Source organism: Engraulis encrasicolus, chromosome 4, assembly GCF_034702125.1.
Source record: "Engraulis encrasicolus isolate BLACKSEA-1 chromosome 4, IST_EnEncr_1.0, whole genome shotgun sequence".
Classification (NCBI taxonomy): domain Eukaryota; kingdom Metazoa; phylum Chordata; class Actinopteri; order Clupeiformes; family Engraulidae; genus Engraulis; species Engraulis encrasicolus.
The window spans coordinates 14848036-14873999 of record NC_085860.1 but is presented as its reverse complement, the minus strand read 5'-3'; the positions used below and the strand labels follow the sequence as shown (position 1 = coordinate 14873999).

General features: G+C 45.9%; 1 protein-coding gene across 1 annotated transcript in view; it reads right to left on the bottom strand.

Moving 5' to 3' along the window:
- The window catches only part of LOC134446719 (LHFPL tetraspan subfamily member 3 protein-like), a 69520-nt gene that overhangs the window by 20267 nt on the left and 23289 nt on the right, over positions 1-25964 (bottom strand). Inside the window, exon 2 of the mRNA XM_063196027.1 lies at positions 1296-1532. Within this exon, the coding sequence (XP_063052097.1) occupies positions 1296-1532 (237 nt within the window). The remainder of the gene's footprint in view (positions 1-1295; positions 1533-25964) is intronic.

The following is a 25964-nucleotide window of genomic DNA, read 5'->3' as shown; positions in this document are numbered from 1 at the left end:
GGCAAGGCACATGGGTGGTTTTCTGGGGCATTTCTCTGTTAGCTTTACAACTGAAAACTTTCTTCAATTTTGTTCAACCAATGCAGCACAACACTAAAATGTGGTTGAGGTAAACTGCAGGATCAGAGAATGCCTTGACAAAAACCTAAAATATTAAATTATTAAAGTGGCCATGTTACTTGGCTGAAACTTGTGTTGCATTTGTGCTTGTGTATGGCGAACTGAGACAGAGATAAGTCAACTTTGCTCTCTCTCAAAATTACTTGAAATGATGTCTTGAAATTTGTCTTGAAATACAATGTTGAATTTACTGATGTCGTGGTAGCCTTCCTGTGACAGCAGGACTTGGTGTGTGTGTGTGTGTGTGTGTGTGTGTGTGTGTGTGTGTGTGTGTGTGTGTGTGTGTGTGTGTGTGTGTGTGTGTGTGTGTGTGTGTGTGTGTGTGTGTGTGTGTGCCTGCGCCTGTGCGCGCATGTGTTTAAGGATGTTAAACTGAGATGGCCAGACGAGCAGGCGTGTCTCCTCACCTTTACTCTCAGCCAACAGCATACTGTCAAATCTTCAGATAATGCCAAAAATGTACGGTAGTATTAAGGTCGCACACACACACACACACACACACACACACACACACACACACACACACACACACACACACACACACACACACACACACACACACACACACACACACACACACACATACACACACTCACCCATGCAGGCTAGGCCAACAAACTGAGATGGCCAAACGGAGATGGCTGCACTTCACCTTTTCTCTCTGCCAGCAGATCCTCAGCCATCAGGTTGTGTGTGTGTGTGTGTGTGTGTGTGTGTGTGTGTGTGTGTGTGTGTGTGTGTGTGTGTGTGTGTGTGTGTGTGTGTGTGTGTGTGTGTGTGTGTGTGTGTGTGTGTGTGTGTGTGTGTGTGTGTGTGTGTGTGTGTGTGTGTGTGTGCGTGTGCACGCGTCTCATATCACCTTTGCTCGTGGCCAGAAGCTCCTTCACCATCAGGTTGTGTGTGTGTGTGTGTGTGTGTGTGTGTGTGTGTGTGTGCGTGTATGTGTGCGTGTATGTGTGTGTGTGTGTGTATGTGTATGTGTGTGCGTGTCTGCGCGCCTGCCTCACCTTTGCTCTCGGCCAGCAGCTTCTCTGCCATCAGGTTGTGTGTGTGTGTGTGTGTGTGTGTGTGTGTGTGTGTGTGTGTGTGCACGTGTGTGTGTGTGTGTGTGCACGTGTGTGTGTGTGTGTGTGTGTGTGTGTGTGTGTGTGTGTGTGTCTGCGCGCCAGCCTCACCTTTACTCTCGGCCAGCAGTTCCTCTGCCATCAGGTTGTCCTGGCGGTTGCCGAGGACGAAGGCGAGGAATGAGAGGATGAGGGCGTCCAGGATCCCCATGATGGCCAGGATGTACGCCCAGCGCACCGAGCACGCCCCGATGGAGTACTTGTCCGTCTGCTCGCCGCACATGCTCTGGACCTCCTTGGCGTCCCAGCCGTCAGGGTAGATCATGCAGCCCAGGACCAGGCACACACCTGCCAAACAGACAGAAAGCAATACATGTAATAATACATTTAATAAGGTAACACTTTATTTTAGGGATACATCTATTAGCACTAATACATACAGTACAATGTTCCTGTATAAGTAACTTGTAAGGCATGTACAAAGCAAAATCAAACATTTGTTAGGCATGTATTCGCAAATGTCTTATTCATGCACAATAAGGGATTTATTACCAATTTAACCTTAGTAAGGACCTAGTAGGCCTTAGCATTTGCTCAGTACATGCCTTACAAGGTACTTATGCAGGCATTAACATTGTATGTATTAGTGCTAATAGATGTATCCCTAAAATAAAGTGTTACCTATAATAATAATAACACATGTACGGTAGTCTTTCTTCACACACACACACACACACACACACACACACACACACACACACACACACACACACACACACACACACACACACACACACACACACACACACACACACACACACACACACACACACACACACACACACACACAGCAAGAGATATGTTAATAGTGTTTATTGTCATATAACTTAGGGATATTATAATTTATTTTCACACAGCAATTTATTCCATAAGATTGCACACACACACACCTGCACAGACAGACGAGGGTGGTGGAGTGGATGATGGAGAGGAGAGGAGCGGAGAGGAGAGAGGGAGGAGAGGAGAGAGGGAGGAGAGGAGAGAGGGAGGAGAGGAGAGAGGGATGAAGGAAGAGTGTTACATTACAGTCGCGAATGAAAAAAATCGATTTGTTATGACAAGTAGATGACAACAGGCAATTACAACTAGATCAAGAGATGAATGTGACAAAATGTCTGTTGAGGGAGTGAGAGAGACATGTGTGTGTTTGTGTGTGCGTGTGTGTGTGCATGTGTGTGTGTGTGCATGTGTGCATGTGTGCGTGTGTTGGCGTTCGCCTGTGGGCACTGCTGTGTTTGAGAGATATACAGAGACAGAGAAAGAAAGAGAGAGAAAGACAAAGAGAAACAGGGATGATTATATTACTTTGATGATGACCATGATGAGAGATGCATTGAGAGACAAAGGCACAGCCCATATTCCCACCAGATCTCTATTGGCTCTGGCAGTCAGTCTTCCACCCCTCCCTCCCCAACTCTCTCTCTCTCTCTCTCTCTCTCTCTCTCTCTCTCTCTCTCTCTCTCTCTCTCTACCTCTCCCTCTCTCTCTCTCTCTCTCTCTCTCTCTCTCTCTCCATCTCTCTACCTCCATCTCTCTACCTCTACCTCTCTCTCCTCATTCCACATGCTGTCCCTCATGCCTGGCCTGATTGATTTTCTCCCTGCCTTTGCTCTCAAGGTAACAGAGCGAGTCAACAGCAGCCACAGGGACCACAACAGACAACACCAACGACAACCACACAAACAACAGCCAGCATCCGGTGGTACTGCAGCCACCAACAATGACCACCATATCATCTTAACATGTAGCAATGACCATGACCAGGTGGTGATTCCCAGAAAAAGTTCAACCCGGTACAACACGGCGTTATACATTTGCTGTTACCAGAATGGCAATGACCAAGTCGTGGTGCATCAGTAATGGCTCTGTGTTACAGTATGTCATAGTAGAGTATTACAGAGGTAATTAACCTTTCAATGACTCTTACAGCGTGCCTCAGATGGTACGGAGTGTAGTATGGGTCTACGTGATATACCTGGCTAAGTTAACCTACAGGAATTGGTAAACCTGACAATAGATAGCCCACAGTTGTCAGGTAGTTGAAAAAAATGAGGACTCCAGGCTCTTCTATTTTTATAATTTACTACCACCTCAAGGTTAATTAAACCTGCTTTACTACTGAGCCAAGTTCTTGAAATGACCGCCCTGATATATAGAGAATTAGGTGGGCAATGCCAATGACATAAGGAGAGTCTTGAAGGCCATGCCGATGGATTGATAATCTTAAATCAATCAGGCATGTCATGGCCGGAGAAGGCAATGATACTAGCTACTTGCTAGGTTTTATTTACCACACTTGAGTTGTTTAACACATTTCATCATATTTTAAAATATTAACATGAAATTATTATTATTATTATTATGAAATTATTTCCATATTATTTCTTAATTGAGTGGAGGAACAGATGCAGTAGCTAACAAATTACACAACAATTTACAAGCCTCTGATTCACTCCACATGAAACAAATTACGGTAACATGTACAACGACTCAGTGGCCACATAAACAAATTGTATAAACACACACAGTATTGATCATACAACTAAACAACTACAGTACTCAGAGTAAACAAGCTGATTACGAGCCCAACAGCAATGTGAATGTAGCTGCCACCAATCTCCAGTTACAGTGCTGAACGATCAATAGGCAAAAATCTTGGCCACAATGTTGGGTGAAGAATTAACCCAACATAGCATCAATAAATCCTCCACAGGTTCAGTCCATGGGATCGCGTATCCTTCACATGCTCTCACACTGAAGAGCGGCCCCAAAGAATGGCCTGTGTCATGTCATACACGACAAAGTGGAGCTGCGGAGGTGGTAGGTTAAGAATTGAGGAATAAAAACAAATAACTTTTAAATGGCGCCAAATTTGAAACTGACCAGTGAGGATCAAGGAGATTTGATTAGTTGATCTAGAGCACCTGAGACTATGTCTTGACTACCATGTCCTGCCAGAACTAACGCTGCACTATACATGACACAGATGGCACATATGGTTCGGATTTGTTTTGCCTGTTGGCAGTTGGTTAATTGCTTGTGTTTCTTTTTTTCCGAGAGCTCGTTTGCTTGCATGCTTGTTCACTGGCTTGCTCAGTGCTCAGTGCTCAGTGTTCAGTGCTCTGCTTCTTCTTCTTCTTCTTCTTCTTCTTCTTCTTCGTCAGCCTAGAGGGACTAGGATTAGATGGAGATGAGGTTCTCCTCCAGAGGTGATGGCACTGCGGAGAATCCGAGGGGCTGAAAAGGAGCTGACGAGATATTACCCAGCATGCACTTTACATGAATAATGAAACACATTTACAAGTTCTGCTCACATCACACTTCCGCTCCTCATTGGCAAAACTCTTCATATCTTTTTTGGGTGTGTTACAGTGTGTGTGTGTGTGTGTGTGTGTGTGTGTGTGTGTGTGTGTGTGTGTGTGTGTGTGTGTGTTCGCATGCGTGTGTGTGTGTGCGCGTGTGCGTGTGTGTGTGTGTGTGTGTGTGTGTGTGTGTGTGTGTGTGTGTTCGCATGCGTGTGTGCGTGTGTGTGTATGTGTGTGTGTGTGGGGGGGGTGAGTGGAGTTTGTGTTTGTGCGTGTGATGAGTGTGTGTGCGTGTGAGAGACAGGGAGAGAGAGAGAGAGAGAGAGAGAGAGAGAGAGAGAGAGAGAGAGAGAGAGAGAGAGAGAGAGGGGGAGAGTGTGTGTGTGTGTGTGTGTGTGTGTGTGTGTGTGTGTGTGTGTGTGTGTGTGTGTGCATGTGTGCGTGTACGCTTTTGCTCAAAACCCTCAAGACATAATTTTCCAGTTGATACAGTGAGGTCTTAAAGGAAATCCACTGCAAGAGTGCACACATTTTAAGCTGTTCTTTCTCTCTCTGAGAGCAAAGGCATATTGGTGTTGATGACACTGCACTGCATGTGTTTTATTTCATACAGTACTTACACAACGTTTTCAGCTTTTTTATTATTAATATATATTATCGTCTTGACTTGACTTGTTTGTCCCAACAATCTCGTATTCCCCCTTCAGCTATACTTGAACACTGATTTCTAAAAGAGACTCTTTCCAAAGAACACACACACACACAGACGTACGCACACACACACACACACGCACGCACACGCACACACTATAATATCTGCAAAACTGGTGCAAATAATATTTGTACTCCTCTTTTATCCATTTGCTACAGTACATTTTGAATGTGTTCTGTTCTCTGCACCAGTGAGGGCTTCTCTGTTTGGCTGCCATGCTTACGTTACGTTACCAAAGAGGGTGTTATGGGATGTCCACTTTGACAGCGAGGCCAAAATACCTGTCAGCCCACTCCCAGTCTCACTCCCACACCATGCTGCACCTTGCCTTAGTGCTACAGCAGCACTACAGTTTCATAACTTGCCTTGGTAAATGGAAGAAAACATCATGGATAGAGGAAAATGTAAGGAAAGAAAGCATTTGAGAAGAGGAAAAGAAACATCCAGTTGAGGGCAGACAAAGAGAGAGAGAGAGAGAAAGAGGGAGGGGATGAGATGGAATATGGAAAAGCGTTAGTGAGAAACAATAGGGGAGATAGAGGTATAGACGAAGAGGGCTAGAGAAAGAGAGGGGAAGAAGAACATGCTGGAGAGAGCTTGGTACAGAGATATAGAGAGCTAGAGAGAAAGAGTGAGAGAGTGAGAGAAAGAAAGGAAGGCAGCAAAGGAGAGAGAGAGAGAGAGAGAGAGATGGAAAGAGATGCCCACTGCAGAGCCATACTGCGTACCTTGCAGTAGCAGTAGCAGTAGCAGCAGCAGCTTCTTTAAGTTTCCCCTGGCTAATCCCCCTTGCGGGTCCTGTCAAAGCATATTCACTGAGGTCTGCAGTTCAAAGGCAGTCAAAATATATCAAAGAAGCCGGCTAGCTGCCGCTGCGCTTGCCGCAAGCTATATTTACGCCTCATTTATCCACCAAGCAGCTTGCGCTTCACTATTTTCAGACAGGCTGTATGTGTACACAGGTGGCATCAGGTTGGCCCGTGACGTCCTTCCCATCCCATACCATATCATAACGTACTTCACAAACAACACATGCAGGAGTTGAAAGCAAGGGCGCCGGAATGAGCCTTAAAGTGGTTGTGCATTTTTTTCTTCATTCTTTATTTGCGTACCAATCACCACCTCCCCCAGCATCAGCAGACAGCATGGGGAGCTGTCCACAGGCATGTGGTGCTGAAGCGGCAGCAAGTGGAGCTGTCCATAAACCTATGGTCCTGAAGTTGCAGCAAGTGGAGCTGTCCATAAACCTGTGGTGCTGAAGCTGTCGCATGAGGAGCTGTCCACATGTAGTGCTGAAGCGACAGCATGGGGAGCTGTCCATAAACATGTGGTGCTGAAGCTGCATCATGAGGAGTGAGCTGGGTTTGGTATTGCGGCATCCCTCCCAGGAGCTCGCAATGATCAGAATTAAAGTTGATTAATTATTAAAGGTCGGCTCCCTACGGCTCTATGCCGTTTGCTCGGCAAGTTGACAGTGTGTTTTTAAGATGACAAGAATTATTTATACACAGTGTGGCATGTTAAAGATGAGAAGTGGCCTGAATTAACTTGCTGAGGTACAAACAAACAAAAAGAAACAAACAAACAAATAAAAGCTGGGTACGGATGAATCTTGCTAGCACAGGATTATAGCAGCATAGAGATAAACAAAGACAAGAGAGGTTATGGTGGTGTTCATATGTTAAGGGAATCAGTTATGAGCCATCGCAACAACACACTGCATACAGGTACCAAACACAGTGGACACTGTTCATTGTTGTTCATTCAACAAAGAGGGATGACTTCAACAATGAGCTTAAATGAAGATTACCATATGAAGAGTTTTGTTGCAAAACAACGTACCTACCATTTTTTATTACTAGAAATGACTGTTCAGAAGTGTTCTTGCAGTTCTTACCACCTGTAGTTAGGAGACCTTTGGAGGCTTTAGGTTTGGAATAAATGGAGTTCCCTTGGCAATGTAGATGGCGGTAGTGCACATCTTACGCAAGCCGTCACAAAATGCCACAGAAAGAGAAGAAGGATGGGACAACCTTAGGAGACCAAACTTGAGCACACTACTTATTGCATTGGGAGGCCAGAATTTGAATCCTCTTCCTCTAATCTATACTCTTTGGTTAGATTGTTTCCGTGAAGTCACATGGAATGGTGTAGGCTAAGGCAATGTTTCCCAACCATATGTACATCTAGCAGTAGGAGTAAGGGGGTAGTTGGGAAAATGTAATGATAACAAATAATATATGCAGCGTAGTCACATTCAGATATAGGAATATATAGAGCATGAGTGAGGGGGGTACTCATCCTATGACCAAATGGGAAACACTGGGCTAGAGGACAATACGACAGGAAGACAGAATCACAGCAATAGCTTCTTCCTCCGCCCACCACTAGGAGGCCACAGGAGCTCAGGCCAGTCAGTGTTCTTAGCAAACTGCAGACAATGTGTGATGACAAGGCAGGGCAGGCACATGTACTGCATGGCGTGGCGTGCTATGCAATGCTGAGCTCTGAGGCATACTAATCTGTTCTGCAGTGTCTCTCCTCCCATGACATACCACAACCCCTCCACCCCTAACCTCTACTCCCACCCCCACTGCATGCTGTACCATGTCCACTGCCCACCCAACCCTTGCACACACACACCCATGCAAACACACACAAACACGCACTGATACATGCACGCACTCACACACACACACACACACACACACACACACACACACACACACACACACACACACACACACACACACACACACACACACACACACACACACACACACACACACACACACACACACACACACACACTCACGTGCACACACACCACAACACACACACATACAGCCTCATCACATCACAACACCAGCTCCCTGCCAGCGACCCCTTACAAATACAGCACACATCCCCCTCACACACACACACACACACACACACACACACACACACACACACACACACACACACACACACACACACACACACACACACACACACACACACACACACACACACACACACACATCCCCCCCCACACACACACACACACACGCACACACACAACACACACACACACACACACACACACACACACACACACACACACACACACACACACACACACACACACACACACACACACACACACACACACACACACACACACACACACACACACACACACAACGACCCCTTGCATATACAGCACACATCCCAATCTGTCCCACTGCTAAGCCTCCCATTGCATAACACAGCACAGACTTCACTTCAGAGAGAATTAAACAAACACACACAACCCAAATGTAAACACAGCTTGCTCCAGCACCTACAAAAAATATGAAGAAATGAAGCTCTACAGTATATTGCCACCAAAATACTGAAAATGTATATTTTTTAAATTACAGTAAGAGGGTTTAGGAATTAAAAAGATTTTTTCTTTGTCTCAGTCTGGATGCCTCATTCAGCCCAAATTATTTATATAATTTCAGTTTCAGTTTCACTTGAAGATATGAGCATTGAGCATCAACCAGAGAGGGGTGACAAACAATGTCACAATGATTCAGCAAATTATGAATCTGCTCAGCGGTAATATTAACTTTTCTAATTTTCTGTCTTTCTGCCAATTCTCTTTTCTGCCAATTCAATAGCACCATGGACGTGCTACTGTAGTCTTCAGCCCGAGACAAGAGTCAAATTTTTCCCACTCACAGTCTGTCTGCTTGACTGACTGGAACTCATTGAAAGGCAGGAGACACTGCATTTTCACCTCTTGAGTTTAAACATGACGTACGACAGACAGCTCAGCGCAGAGTTTTCCAACACTAGATCAGGTGCCGCTGACGCTGTTTTCAAAGTTGTACATAAAGTTAATGCTGTCTCTACTGTTAAGGTTTGGCTGTGTTTCTTCCACTGACATTTATCATCTTCTATCTGACAGTCTAACATAATAACATTGTGCACTTGCTGTGCAAGACCTACCAGATAGGCATGAGTAAATAATCCCGACTTGTAAAATTAAAGTTGTATATTTCAAAGGACAGTTTGATTGGTGCTGCTGAAATGAGAAAGTAGGTGTACCATACGGTAGGTGTGCTGTTTGTTCAACTTGCTAATGTCATTGATGGGCACCATGTCCTCAGATTTAATAATGAATACATATTTTCCTCGTCATAAATATATGTCCTTGTAGTATAAAATATGGTGTATATCAAACAGTATGTTGACATGGTACCGTTACAAATCACATCATTTCATGGGATGGCATATTTCTGCATGCAATGTACTTTTCTAATGTCGTTGATGGGCACCCTATTCTCGGATTGAACAGTGAATGAATAGTTGAGTATTTGTGGCGTGCAATAAGATATGATGAATAATGCTATATCATACATTGAGATGGTGCTGTCATACTGAATATTGCATCAGGACGTGTTTGTGCATGCAATGTCAGAAATGGAACAGTTGGACACTTGGCTTGTCATGTCTGGAAGAAGTGGAGAAAATGCACATCTTCTGTTGGAAAAACCCAAGTCAATTCACCTCATTGAATGCAATGAGAACAGACAATTATTATTATAATGTGTAATGATGCTCAAATACAACAGCAATGAATAACATTATTGTCCATGATGTAGTGATTTCCCGCAACAATTACGTGTAATATAAGTCTTAAAAAGATGTGCCTTAGTTTTCAAATGATGTAGCTTAGAACTGCTACAGTAGTTTCCATGTACTGCCTTACGAAAGCAAAATAGGATAAATATGCTGAGTTTGAAAATGAGCAAAAATGCCCTGCAACCTCACCGTCCTGCCTCATCAAGTGCTCTGTAGGTGTACTTGGCAATGGCTTTTCCTTCAGGTAAGCAATTTAGTCGCCAGACTAAACAGGTGTTATGCAGTTAGTTGCCTTGACAAAAACTTGTAGTCCTTTATTTTGCTTTCTAGTATGAGAGAAATGATGGGCAGTCATGGGTGAGCGGTTAGGGCGTCAGACTTGCATCCCAGAGGTTGCCGGTTCGACTCCCGACCCGCCAGGTTGGTGGGGGGAGTAATCAACCAGTGCTCTCCCCCATCCTCCTCCATGACTGAGGTACCCTGAGCATGGTACCGTCCCACCGCACTGCTCCCCATGGGGCGCCACTGAGGGCTGCCCCCTTGCACGGGTGAGGCATAAATGCAATTTCGTTGTGTGCAGTGTGCAGTGTTCACTTGTGTGCTGTGGAGTGCTGTGTCACAATGACAATGGGAGTTGGAGTTTCCCAATGGGCTTTCACTTTCAGAATGCAAGGCATTGGCTGACAGTTATCTGACTGCACTGAGCTGGTTTTGTCGTGTGAGTGCACAATACTCCTCCCAGTTACTCACTGATCAGAATAACTCAAGTTGATCTCGCCTCGACAAGAAGACCAGAGAAGAAGCAGCTCTAACGTTGAAGAACAAGGGAAGGATGTAGACCAGCGTCAAGACATGCGCTGATATCTGTGGGGACTGAAGCTAGAAAATGAGTTATTTATCAGATTTTCCACATGAGCAATTATGGCACCAGTGTTTTTTCCGGTGTGTCAGGGGGGGTGTAAGTGGTCACAATTATTCTGACAGATTAATTTGCCACTCTGTGAGAATGACGAGTGAAAAGAAGAAGAAGGCGAAGAAGAAGAAGAAGAAAAGGAGCAGTACAAGTCATGTGGTCTGGCATGAGACCGCAGCCAATTAGTGAGAGAGTGGGAGAGAGAGAGAGAGAGAGAGAGAGAGAGAGAGAGAGAGAGAGAGAGAGAGAGAGAGAGAGAGATTCGCTGATGGCTTCCGCAGGTTATCGCCGAGTCAATTTGGTTCTGGGATGGAATCCTCCGACTCATGGGGACCGACGTCTCATCATGGGGGGAGTGAAGTGGCCCCATTCTCACAACTCCACACAGACACAGACACACAGACACACAGACACACAGACACACACACACACACACACACACACACACACACACACACACACACACACACACACACACACACACACACACACACACACACACACACACACACACACACACACACACACACACACACACACACACACACACACACACACACACACACACACACACACACACACACACACACAATCTCTCTCTCTCTCTCTCTCTCTGTACTGCCACTTTCACACACACGCTCAAGTGCAAGTGGTGCCATTCTACCATTCTCTCTCTCTCTCTATGGCACACACATGCTCAAGTGCAAGCGGCTCAATTCTATCCCACACTCACGCTGAGTGGAAGGGAAGTGGGAATAGAAGGGAGATTGCTGAAGTCATTAACAACAAAAAATAGCCAGCGCTGCTGCTACTGCTGCTGCATGCATAAAGTGGCCCACTCCATTGCAAATCAGTAGGCATTCACAATGACCTGGTGCGGGGCTCTAGTCTCCACATGAAAAACCCTGTCGAGATCTGCTTGCTATCGAGAGTTGCCGTGCCAACAATGATAATGATGACTGCCAGGTGTGCTCCTGCACCCCCTACTCTCTCTCTCTCTCTCTCTCTCTCTCTCTCTCTCTCTCTCTCTCTCTCTCTCTCTCTATCTATCTATCTATCTATCTATCTATCTATCTATCTATCTATCTATCTATCTATCTATCTATCTATCTCTCTCTCTCTCTCTCTCTTCGATTTCCGCCTCAGTACAATCCCTTCCTTCTCCTTTTTGCATGCCTCTGTTCCCCTCCCCACTGCACAGCACGGTGCCAATTGAGGAGCCCTGTGGATAGTGGCACAGCAGTGCCTACTGTGGTTGCATGCCCCGCGTTCACCCACTTGAGCTGTCAGTTACTGTAGTAAAGTGACGATAACTGACAGCAGCGCTCCCCTACCCTGTCTTCCTCTCTCCTCTCTCTTCTGCCTTCCCCTCTCCTCTCCTCTCTCCCTACCTTGTCTTCCCATCAGGTCTCCTCTCTCCCTCCTCTCCTCTCTCCCAACCCTTCCTTCCCCTCTCCTCTCTCCCTCTCCTGCCCTGCCCTGCCTTCACTTCTCCTCTACCTCTTCTCTTCCCCTCCCCTACCTTAATCTCTCCCTCCTCTCGCTGCTCCTCGTCTCTCCCTCTCCCCTGTCAGTGTACTCACCGTATTGAGGGCACGTTGTCAGGTTGTGTGTGTGTGTGTGTGTGTGTGTGTGTGTGTGTGTGTGTGTGTGTGTGTGTGTGTGTGTGTGTGTGTGTGTGTGTGTGTGTGTGTGTGTGTGTGTGTGTGTGTGTGTGTGTGTGTGTGTGTGTTGTCAGGTTGTGACAGGAACAAAGGGAGCAAAAGTCAGGCAGAGGTAATGAAAAAGGAATCTACGGAGGAGAGGAAAAAGGGAGAGTGAGAGATTAGATGAAAAACAGGATGAGTGGATGCAAAAAAATGCAATGCAGAGCAAGTAGAGTGAAGATGTCAGAGCGTTAGTGAGACAGAAGGATGGAGAGATTGAGGAAAAGGAAACGTAGAGGAGAGAGTGATAGAGACATGAAGGTGAGAGAGGTAAAATAAAGGGTTCAACCGAAAGTGAAGTGATAGAGCAAGGGATGGTGAGAGAAAGAAAGAGAGAGACAGACACACACACACACAGAGAAAGAGACAGAGAGAGACAAAGACAGAGAGGGAGAGAGAGAGAGAGAGAGAGAGAGAGAGAGAGAGAGAGAGAGAGAGAGAGAGAGAGAGAGAGAGAGAGCAAGAGACAGAGAGACAGAGAGACAGAGAGACAGAGGGAGAGAGAGAGAGAGAGAGAGGAGTGATAGCTGAAGACAGGTCTCCTGCAGTGAGCTGTGTCCTCTCCCCTGGCTCCCAGCATGCAGTTGGGCTGGCGCGTACGTCATGAGACAGCCCTGCCATATGCTAGGGCCCCTAGGACAGGCCTCGCACATGTGCTTCATGCAAGCTATATTTGCAGCGCCAGCCCAGCCCATGCCATGTGTGTGTGTGTGTGTGTGTGTGTGTGTGTGTGTGTGTGTGTGTGTGCCTGCCTGTGTGTGTGTGTGTATGTATGTGTGTGTGTGTCTGTTCAATTGCAAGCGGCGGGCAGCCACTAGCAGCCTTTCAATGAGATGTCTCAATTCAGAACCACAGACAGACCAGAGACCAGAGAGAGCCTCGAGCCTCGTCTGTCCTAAGCTTATTCGGAGCTGTAAATGACCTGCCGTTACCGTAAGAGGCGCGAGGAAATCGATCTTTGGTGGCCGGCTCGACCTCAGCGTTTTACAGGGGTGGTGGAGTGTCACCATAAAGGGAGCTTAATGAGGGAGCGGAGCTCATAGTGGGCGGATTGGAGGCCAGTTAAAGAGCAAGCTCTCCTCTCCAGTCTCCATTTATCAGTCAAAGACGAGTGTGTGTGTGTGTGTGTGTGTACGGGTGTGTGTGTACGGGTGTGTGTACGGGGTGTGTGTGTGTGTGTGTGTGTGTGTGTGTGTGTGTGTGTGTGTGTACCAGTTAAATCTCCACTGTGTGGACTACAACTTTGCTGTGAGGACATTTGCGGTTGTTGGGACATTTTGGTTGATCCTCACAGCCATTTAACACGTTTTTCTCAGTTGTTTTATTGTTGGTGAAAAAACTAAAAGTGCTAAAAAAAAGCAACATTTGCTTACTGACAGGTTAGGGTTAAGGAATGCTTTGGTCAGGGCACGATTTTAGCATTCACTAGTTTTGTTATGATGGGAGTCAATGGAAGGTCCTCACAAAGATACAAATACAAATGTGTGTTGTGTAGATGTGTGTGCGAGGGAGCGTGTGTGCATGCACGCATGTGTATGTGTGTGTGCGCGCGCGTGCGTGTGTGTGTGCATGTCCGTTTCACTGCAGAGCCTGGTGACTGCCACACTCTACTACACACATCTGCGGCACATTTAGCAAACCATGAAACAGGATTAGCATTTTTTCCATCGTTATGAATTCCGTTTCGTTCCTCTCAGTGAAGGATGTTAGCATGTGTGTGCATAAATGCAGGTTGTTTTTGTCAATGGGGTGTGTAACAAATTTGTCCTGAAAACCAAATGTACATTTAGCACTGGTGGACACGTGCAGAGATACCTTCCACTCTCTGCGTATGTGTGTGTGTGCATGTGTGTGCGTGTGTGTGTGTGTGTTAGTGCTTTATTGTGTGCTCTATTGTGCTTTCACTGCATTATCTCTCCTAATCTAACTCCACTGGCGCGTATGTGTGTGTGTGTGTGTGTGTGTGTGTGTGTGTGTGTGTGTGTGTGTGTCTGTGTGTGTGTGTGTGTGTGTGTGCGTGTGTGTGTGTGTGTGTGTCTGTGTGTGTGTGTGTGTATGTGTGTGTGTGGGTGTGTGCGTGTGTGTGCGTGTGTGTGTGTGTGCGCGTGTGTGTGTGTGTGTGCGCGTGTGTGTGCGTGTGTGTGTGTGCGTGTGTGTCTGTGTATGTGTGTCCACATCTATGTCTAGGTGCTTGATTATGCCCATATTGCACTGGACTGTAGGTATATGCTTGTGTCTTTTCACGACATCGTCTTCTCCTCTGGCTGGCGCATGTTGTTCCATTTTTGGCTTTTTCCAGAAAACGTGACACGGGCTGTGTGAGGACGATGACGACTAACAATTTTAATGTGCGAGATGTTATTCTCCATCCCCCGCTCTCATTAGCGCGACAGCGAGCGAGCTAGCGAGCGCTACTAAATTACTTTACGAGATGAAAGCCGCTCCTCAGACACTGTATTTGTTAAGCTGACTACAGGGCTTACTTACTTACTCGGCTAGGCGAGGCAAAGTCAAAAGAATGAATTAGAAAAAAGAGCATGTCTCCCCGTCCCCTCTAAAGGAGCATGTCTGGTCTCCCCGTGTCTTTTAAATGACGGGAGGGTGCTGAATTGGTCTGAAATGGCATCGCAGAGAGAGAGAGCCCTTTGAATACTAACAGGCGGTTGGTTGTCTTGGTCACACAGAAAAAGACACTTTATTTTACAGCCTCTTTTTACTGTATGTGTATGTACTATCAATCACCATGTAATATTATGGGGGTACACAGTATATACATGGGTTCACTGTGTTTGTAAACACGATATTGTGAGGAGGGTCAAGACACTGGCAGCCAACCACGTGAGCTAATTTTTTGACTGACAGCAGTTTCCAACAATCAGAGGTTGAGTTGTGCGCAGCTAGATTCGCGCAGCCAGGGGAAAACAAAAATGTAGAACCCATGTACTATACCTAACACTAACCCTTGCCCTATGGTATAGTGGAAATACCTAAATAATGTTACGTGCTGTTACATACTTCTTTAAACCTAATTAATGCAATAGGGAGAGTAAAATAAAATGTAAAGAGAAAAGTTAATGGTGCAGTGAGCAGCACGGGCAAACATAGTGTCTGTGTTGTTTATAGATGTTTGCCACTTTTTGTCCAACATTAAGTGATACTTAATTACGTGATGCTTAGTAAGATAAAGACAAAATAAACTTCGCAAAGGAATTATCCCTCACCTCTACTTCCCATACTCTGTGAGAGAGCCAATGTAATTGAGCGGCAAATATAGCATTGCGTTATGTTGTGTTTATGTCTATATTTCTTTACAGAGGACACTTTTTTTGTTCAGCACAAGATTACCGGTACATTACACTTGTATCAAGGACCAACATAAGGACAGAATAAACCTTGTGAGGGAGGTAAGCTCACCTCTACTTTAGTGCTCTCTGAGAAAGCACACATAATTGTTAGCGGGACAGGCTGACTCGACGATGTTTGTTTCCAGCTCAAGGGGAATGGGCTGTGCAAGGAGACCAAATACTTTAGTGCACACACACACACACACACACACACACACACACACACACACACACACACACACACACACACACACACACACACACACACACACACACACACACACACACACACACACACACACACACACAGAGTTTTCAGAGCATGAAGAGATATTAGATTGAAGTCCACAAAAAGGTATTATATGTACGCTACATTTACAAACTCTAGAAGCTTTGGTTGAGAGTGTGTCGTATAAATTGGTGTGTAAAATCCTACAGATATATATATATATATATATATTTTGTTTATACTGTAGATGTGTTCGTGAGAGAGACAGGGAGCGTGTGCATACAGTAATGTCTATGCATGAATGCATCTATGTGATTGTGTGCGTGCGCGTGCGCGTGCGCGTGTGCGTGCATGTGTGTGCGTGCCTGCGCGCATGTGTGGGAGTGTGTGAGTGGTGTGTGTGAGTGTGCATCTGTTCTCAGATTTTGTGCGTATTGGGAAGTGTATATTTGTAGGTGTGTGTAACAGAGCAGGGCCCTCCCTCCGCCTTTACAGAGATAGATGGACTTCCTAAGGCAGTGCAACAGTGGCACCTTCCCAGGGCCGCCGCTAGACATAAGCAGAGTATCCAGAGTGCTTAGGGCACCAACCAGTGATTAGGGCACCTACCACTTTGGCCCCAAAAACTGGGAGCCTCTTAAATTGAGATTGAATAGAAAAATGTCATGAAAAAGAAATACTGAATTACATTACAAAACATATATTCATTAGTTAGTAGATTATTATTATCATTACAAAGGAGCTGTTTCCACGTAGCAGGATATTTTAAAATGTGGATATTTTTTCTCCTGGTTACATTGGGTTTGGCCGAACGTTTCCACGTAAGCAGATTTTTAAAACCCACATATCAAAAATCCTGCTTTAAAAATATCCCAGCTAGGGGGTGAAAATGCACCTGTTACAATGGAGTTTTTATTTTTATCCCCATGTTTCCACCTAAACAGGAGAAAAAAATACCCACATATACTTTAATTATGAGGGGGGCCTCCTGACCAGTTATACTAAGGGCCTCCAAATCCTTAGCAGCGGCCACTGACACCTGCTCCTCTGCTTGGCAGTCCATCATCGCTGACACCACGCCCCACTGTGCCACAAGGTTTCACTTGAGGTTATTTTTCTGGTTTCTTTTTTTCCTTCCTTCTCCAGCCACGACCTGGCACCAACACTCGGTCTAACCCAGGGGTGTCAAACTCAAATTGACTGACTGAGGGCCAAAATCAAAATCTGGAACCAAGACGCAGGCTGGACTCTAAAATGGACTAGAGTTGTGGATGCACACACTTAATAATCATAGTTAAATTTCACACATACTCTTTCCCCTCATATGTGGTCACTCAAATATTCTGTTGCATATGAGTGTGAGCTGTTTCATTGGCCTGGGCCCTCTCATATTCCCATTTCTCATATTGTGAGCTCTATGCACAATCAGCTCCAATGGACCCTTCCAGCGATAACATGCATCTACATAAATCACAGGTAACTCAGTCACACTTTACCGCCCTGTACGACACCCCTGCATATTCCTATGACACACCAAATTTCATGTTCAAGACTACGCTATACGTACATTAAAGGTGTATGTGGACCAACTGTACTGCACATTTGAAATGATCTCATGGGCCGAATAAAATGACTCCACGGGCCAGATTTGGCCCCCGGGCCTGAGTTTAACATCCCTAGTCTAACCACTGGGCTCTCCAGCACCCACCCGCCACCACACAAAGTGTAACACACAGCAGACAACAGCTATCCATCAAGGTCTTTTCTTTTGGACGTGTGGGATACAAATCGCCGACATGTTAGACGGTCTTCATCCATCACCATCAAACGCCATGGCCGATGACTCATCCTAAATGTATCTGCACTATGCAAGAGATTGTGCAGACCCTTTGTAGACAGGGTTATTCTAATCTAATGCATGTCTTTTCAAACAGAACCGATATATTCCTGTCCAAAGAATAACGTTCAGCTGCATGCTTGCAACATTAGTCTTTTGACTAACATGATCAAAATGAATAGGAATCTACACAGAAATCCCATTGAGATCAACTATAAAGAAACATTTTTACTAGAAATAATTGCAGAAATGATGCACTGATGTGCCGCAAAAACACTCAATGTGTGAAACTTCCAACTTTGACATTAAGCACAATGTCTAGTATTGTGTCAACTGTCTTCGCCCCTGTCCTCCATCTTAACGAGTGGTAGGTTCTATGACCAGGAAAGCCGACAGGGGGGTACAAAGGGATCACTTGTCCTGGGCCCAAGGAGAGAAGGGCCCCAGATTTGGATCCTCATTACATTGGGTTTGGGGCCCTTTCATATGTCTTTGTCCCGGGCCCAGTCAAAGCCGTCAGCGGTCCTCCTGACTATGACCTTCCATTGTTGCTGTCCTTCAGAAGACAACTCTGGACATAGTGTTGCACAGCATGTAGAGGAAGTGACTGATCTCTACCTGCATCTCTGGCCAGCGGTGCTGTCCTCATCCACACAGCCATATCATAAACTCTGGACCCATCTGTGCCAGTGCAATGAGTGCACATCTCATGAGTCAAGTCCAACGTGTCACAAAGGCACAGCGAGCACATCTATCTATCCAGCTGCAGCTCCTGGTATGAGTGCTCACATCCTGGCAACACGCTGGCACTGTCGGGCAGGAGGATCTGGAGACCTGCAGTGCCTGTGTGCTTTTACCGTACAGCGCTGTGTGTGTGTGGCTGTGTCCAGTGGTGTAGTCTACTTTTTTATGGTGGGTATACTGTATATTTGAGCATTTTTTGAAGTGGGTATACTGTATATATTTATGCTATTCAAAACAATGGATCACTGACTTTTTCTGCTTGTATACTGTATGTGTGAGTATGTACTGCATGTTTACAGGGGTGCTGACTGAGTGTGGCTGTGTGCATGCATGTTTCTCTCTCGCTGTCTCTCTCAGTGTGTATACGAGTGTGCAATGTTTGAGAGTCTACGTTTGTGTGTGTGTGTGTGCACATGTTTGTGAGTCTGTGTTTGTGCTTGTTTGCGCACGTGTGTGTGTGTGTGTGTGTGTGTGTGTGTGTGTGTTTGTGAGTCTACGTTTGTGTTTGTGTGTGTGTGTGTGTGTGTGCATGTGCGTGCATGTGTGTGCATGCGTGTGTGTGTGTGTGTGTGTGTGTGTGTGCGTGCTTGCATACATGTGCATCCACAGACCCTGATAAAACACAGGACATGCAGGACGTGTGACGGCTCAGAGGGGGAAAAGCAGCAGCATGGTGGCACAAATGGCAGCAGGGGAGAGAGAGAAAAGGGGTGTCTTAGGACACGCTGGCTGACAGGCACACAGGCAGGCAGACCACATGCAACACAGCAGAGGAGAGGAGAGGAGAGGAGAGGAGAGGAGAGGAGAGGAGAGGAGAAGAGTGGAGTGGAGAGGAGAGGAGGGATGAGGAGAGGAGAGGGGGGAGGAGGAGAGGAGAGGAGAGGAGAGGAGAAGAAAGGAGGAGAGGAGAGGATGAGAGGAGAGNAGGAGAAGATGAGAGGAGAGGAGAGGAGAGGACGGGAGAGGAGGGGAGAGGAGAAGAGAGGAGAAGAGAGGAGAGGAGAGGAGAAGAGAGGAGAGGAGAGGAGAGGAGAAGAGAGAAGAGGGAGAGGAGTAGAGAGGAGAAGAGTCATTGCTTTGATGGGTTTAGTCTTGCAACAGTCATCATGAGCTATGTCTCACTACCTTCACCCACCCCTGTTGTTCCATTCCCCCACTACACCCGCACCGTAAATTTAGCTGTGATGCTTCAACACATTAACCTGGCTCATGCCAGATGGATGTGGCTCCGCCGTGCACCACAAATATTCATCATATGGTTAGCTCTCCGAAGGCGTGGTTTTACAAAAAAACTGCAGATGATTGGAAAAAAACACTTAACTGATCATTTTGATAATAATGCTGCTTTATGCTCAAAGATTCGGCAGTATAGTTGAAATGGCAGAATCAATGTCAACACTTGAGTCCATGCGAACCGCTGTTCTTGTCTGAAACAACTGTGGCTTGGTACCAGCATAGCATACCTACACAGGTGTTTCTCAAAATGTGAATGTGCGTTAACATGTTGGTACCTAACGTGCTTAAAAACTGCAATAAGCTTTCTTCCTTTTACATTCTCTGGTCCAAACTATGCATCCTCACATCCACCAAAATGCATTTACAGTAGGTTTCCCACATAGCTAGCAAACAAGCCAGGGTAGATGGGCAGACAGAGATGCAGTTCACTGAAGGGGCGTTCAGGCCGACTGAGAACCGTGCTGGAGCCCGTTCCATCACCTAATAGCCAACCGACCGTCGTGTTCACGCAACAGATATTAGCGTTCGCGAACCAGAAAAGTTGGTTCGCAATGCGAACCGCAACATACTTGTTTTTTTCTCTGCGAACTGTGATGACAAAGTGGCCGTCAGCAGGTTCATCCTGGTAACACAGTCACGCGTAGAAAAAGTTTAGAGCGCGGTATGAACACGGGCGGTTCGCAGGTAAGCACTTTAGTGCTGAACGTAACTGGTGCCGGCGCCGGCACAATTCTGGTCGGCCTGAAAACCCTATGAGTGTCTAGGTTAACCTGACTGGCCCATGATGTCAGCTATATCCATCTATGAAATGCTTACTGAAGACCTGGGTGTAAATAGCAGTTTCGTCTGGGAACACCAGGATGGGATATGGGTGTAAGTAGCACGAGATACTGACTACAAACACTCGGGTGTAAATAGCTTTTTTGTCTAAATTCCCCCGGGTGTAAATAGCAACAATGACTATTCACACCCGGGTGTACTGTAAATAGCAACAATGACTATTCCCACTCGGGTGTAAATAGTCATTGTTGCTATTTACATCCGGGTGTGAATAGGCATTGTGCAAATAGCAAATAGCAATGTTCACTAACACCTGGGTGCAAATACCATCTGCCTTACATTCCTTGGACTAAACTAAGCATCCTCACGCCCACCCAAATGCATTTGGGTTTCCCACATAACTTCCTAGCAAACAAGACAGAGTAGAGGAGCTTAAGCCTGGCTCAAACTACACGACTATCGCGCCGATTCTCGGCTGAAAACCCCCCTTACGACAATCGCTGCAACGTTACCCCCCAGGACCATCGCAAGCGATTGTCGGGAAAGATTTCCTCGTCGTGAGCGACATTCTAAGATATAACTTTGGCAGCTCAAAGAGTCGCCGATCGCAAATCGTAGAAATCAAACAGCGTTTGATATTTGCGACTGGAAATAGAACGTCGGGCATTGTCTCGGTGGCTGCGAGCAGCGACAAGATTGACAGTTGCGATTCTCTTCTAGTGTGCAGTGCACCCCGACGCCAAAATCGGACACATAATCGCTAGTCGTGTAGTTTGAGCCTGGCTTTACAGACATGCAGTTCACTGAGTGTCTGGATTACCTAACCTGACTGGCCCATGATGTGTCATGAGCTATATCCATCTATTAAATGCTTGGCTAGTACCTTACATCCTGCATCCATGTTATTATTCACTAGGTTATATTACTATTCACTATATAGTTTCTACAGTGCTACAATATGGATGGTTTTGGGAAGTTGTCAAATCAAATCAAATGAGATAAAGTTTCAGGCAAGACTGTAAACCTAAGTGCCTGAGAAAGGATTCCGGTGGCAAGCGCCAATTAAATCAACGTTCAAATCACGTCAATTGCAACAGCTAATCTGGAGGTAATTCAATACTGAAACATAATCTTGTGGTATATGCCTGGGTGATATTTGAGTACAGCAGTCACAACAGTATTTATAAGCTCCCACAGCAACACTGCAAATGGTTTTGGCTCAGCCTGAGCCGCTTGTATTGCTTTACAGATACACATACTGATACAGAGCTTTATACAATCACCTGAGCATCTGAAATGTATTGTACAACACACACACACACACACACACACGCACGCACGCACGCACGCACGCACGCACGCACGCACACACGCACACACACACACACACACACACACAATGCACCCCCCCCCAACCCACACACACACACTCTCACACTGAGTATCTGAATGGACAGAGGGCAGCAGCAATTTGTCCGATTGGACAAAAGGAGCATTAGATTAGTGTTGTCCGAACCCCACCCCACCACGTCCCGCCATCCCTTTCTGCCCCCCCCCATCCCTTTCCCCCCCATCCCTTTCTGACTCAATCCCCACAAATTGGGATGATGAAGCGACCCTGAAAGGTCAGAATCTATTTAGTCCAGTTTGTCCAGGAGACAAGAGAGAAGAGAGAAGAGGGGGGTTATGGTTTACACACACACACACACACACACACACACACACACACACACACACACACACACACACACACACACACACACACACACACACACACACGCACGCACACAAACACACACACACACACGCAAGCAAACACACACACACACAAAAAGCCGCTGGAACAGGGCCATGGAGCTAAGAGGAAGGACAAGGCGACCTACGGGTGACGCGCCTGTTTGTGGGCCAGCTCCTATCAGCTCATTCACACTGCAGCCCCAGGGTGCTTAGTCACACCCTTCTCTCTTTCGCGCTCTCTCTCTCTCTCTCTGTCGTTCTTTCTTTTCTCTCTTTCTTTCTCACCGCCATACTAATTCTCTCTCTGTCTCTTTCTCTCTCTCTGTCGTTCTGTCTTTTCTCTTTCTTTCTCACTGTCATTCTGTTTCTCTCTTTCTCACTAACACACACACACAGACACACACACTCACACACACGTGTCACATACTCCATTGGCTTTGAGAATATGCCGTCAATGTTAATGAGATAGCTGCAGCCCCGGGTGGGCTGGCACTGCCTGGCACTCAGCAACAGTTTCCTCTGGACAACCAGGCCAGGTCGCTCTACCGTCTATGTGGCTGGCTGCGGGCTGCAGTGTCCTTCTCTCTCCCTCCCTCATGCATAATATGACCCCCACATGGTCTTACCTCACACACGCATCCAGGGAAGTTGACAGGGGGGGGGAGACGAAGGGGTCAGTTGTCCTGGGACCAGGGAGACCAGGGGCACAGGAATGGGTCGTCATTATATTGTGTGTATTATATGGTGTGACGCCATCGGTCGAATGCTCCATTCGTTTCAATGGGGCTCTCCAACGTTCGCACGTCTGTTATTTTTCGATAACGGACGGGTTGGTCTATAACAGACCGCTGTCAATGGCAACAAGACTTTTCACTGCTAAAGCGACTTTTCAACAAGACTCTAATCAGCTGCTGCTCCGCTCCGCGTCGGGGTCTAAAGATTCTCTCTGTCGTGCTGCTATTCCACGGTAGCGACCTTCTCGCCGAACATTAACCCTTACGTATTGAGTGTGTGTGTGTGTGTGTGGGGGGGGGTTGGTTTTCGGATGATTTTGTCCTGGGCCTAACCAAAGCTGTCAGTGACCCTGCGCACATCCTCAGGGGAGTGTGCATGACTATGTCTGCTGTGCGGTAACTTTGGGTGTGCACGACTATGTGTTTCTGTCTGGTCCACTGGAGTTAAGTCAGATGGGGTCAAGTTAAGAATAATAGCCTGATATGAACTAATGTCATGGTGAGGGTATACTTCATGAAACACTTCGTTCCGCAACAGAGGTCACCGACCCCAATGCCATGGGTCAAAATTTAGGTCTGGTACGTAAAACCTCCCTAACTATAAAAGAACACCACTACTACGTTGGCATAGATGGATGTCAGGCCTGTAGGGCAAGGTGCTACAGCCGCAGTGCCGGGTGACAGCCTCAGATAAAGGGAGAAGAAGGCTGCAGGTGGGTCATCGGGAGGGCAGCTGGAGTGGCGGGCGGCAGGCACTTGGTTCAGTGTGCTGCCAGTTTAAAGCAATTACTGGCACTCTGAAAGCCTCCTCCACACTCCTCACTCACGTTCAGCGGAAACAAGGCAGCCATCTATGGAACATGAGAGTCGATCACTCAGTGATAATAAGTGCATTAAACTTTTAAGGGCACTGCAGATGGCTCTCTCTCCCTCTCTCTCTCTATCTTTCTCACACACACACACACACACACACACTGTCTGTGTCTCCTCTTCCGATTTCTGCCAATACGGTATGTCTCAGACCTGCTCTGCTGAGTTGAGAATTGTCAGAAGATGCAGCATGAGCTAGAAGAGCAGGATCATGTATTGCATTTAGATGCAGAACCACGCAGATTACTTACATGTAATTCAATCAACTTTTAACTTTCCGTGGCCCCATAATGCCCGCTGTACCTCCTGTGGCACGCTGTAATAGTCATTGAAAAGTGAATTATCATAGTACTACAATACTATGACATAACACAGGGCCTTTAGTAATGCACTACGACTCGGTAATTGCCATTCTGGTAACAGCAAATTTATAACAGCGTGTCTTCATGGGTTAAAGAACTAACTGTGACGTTCTGACTTGAATGCAATTTAATTTTTTAAATATCGTACTTATTTTTTCTTTACAGGTATACAGTCTTAGCCTCGTGACGCCATCCTCTGTACTCCACCCAAAGATTTTGGCTCCGCACATCGTCTGGCAAAAGCCTCGTGCTCGGTTCTCTCAGTGTTTCGCCAATCAGCAAACAGTTGAGAGTGGTGACGTAGAACTCACCCGCGAGCTCCGTTACTGATTGGTTAAGGTAACTATATTCACACTTTCGTTTTGTTATTTGTATGCGTTTGCGACGCTATAACGTAACAGGCATGCTAATAAAGCACAATATGGGTTTTAATTTGAGTTTGGAACTTCAATTAATTTAAATGATAGAGTAAGATCAGACCATCTCCCATCGTCCACGGAGACGGATTCCTCATGGCTTTTGCTAGACTGATTGACGGAGTCAACAGTCGGCTATTAGCCCAGGCAAATACAGTCTATGCTATGGTCAAAAACAGAATTTAACATGGATAACACTTGTAGCAGGTGTGTTTTTTTTCAGCACGCTCTTTTGGGAAGATTATTGTGGTTTCTTTAAGAGTGATACATGCTGGAGTGCCTCCCAAAAATATAGGGAAATTACAAAGACATTCTTCAAGGAAACTGAGCAAACACTTTTGAACAAAAAACTTAAGTCACATAAACACACGATGAAGGGAAAACCAAAATACTGTGTATACGGAATACCCACTACAAAGCAGAGGGTTCTTGTCAGATGCTGTCTAAGTCTGAGGACATTGTAAGATAGAAACGGGTACCTGCACTCTTCTACAGAAAGCAAAAGTCACATGAATTAATGATGCCGATAGCATTTCACCATCTTTGCTGATGTAATGTTAATGTTAAGGTCCCATTTTAGCTTATGTGGACACTTCTGAAATGCCTTCCACCTTCAAAGCACCACACCAAACACAGATAATTCTGGATCTAGCCTTTCCTTCTTGAATGGATGTCTGCAAATGGCAAAAATACCACAATCATTCCAAAAGGACATACTAGAAATGCAAGTTTAGCTCTTTGAAATTGAAATAGCATTCCTTGCGACATCAATCTAAGTATCACTCACTGCTTTTGAAAAGCCTTTTGAGTCTATGATGTTGCCATGGGGAGTTAGCCATTTTAGAACTTAGCACCCAAATACTGTATATTGGCAGTTGTTGGCTTGGCAGCCTGACTAATCTTGTATCTTGTACCCATGTTTGACTTGAATGCACTTTCTTTTTGATGGGTTTCTAAATCTAACTGTACACTACATATCAAACAGTACATAACAGTGGTGTAATATGTAATGTTATAACGCACCACCACTTTCAATATTGCAGTAATATTGACTTGGTGAAGTCTTTGCCAGAGTAAAAACTGTACCAATGGCCTCCACAGACATCCTGAACGTTCATCCTTTTCTAGATATATGATGTACATTATGTCTTAATAAAGGTTATAATAAAATTTGTTTCACA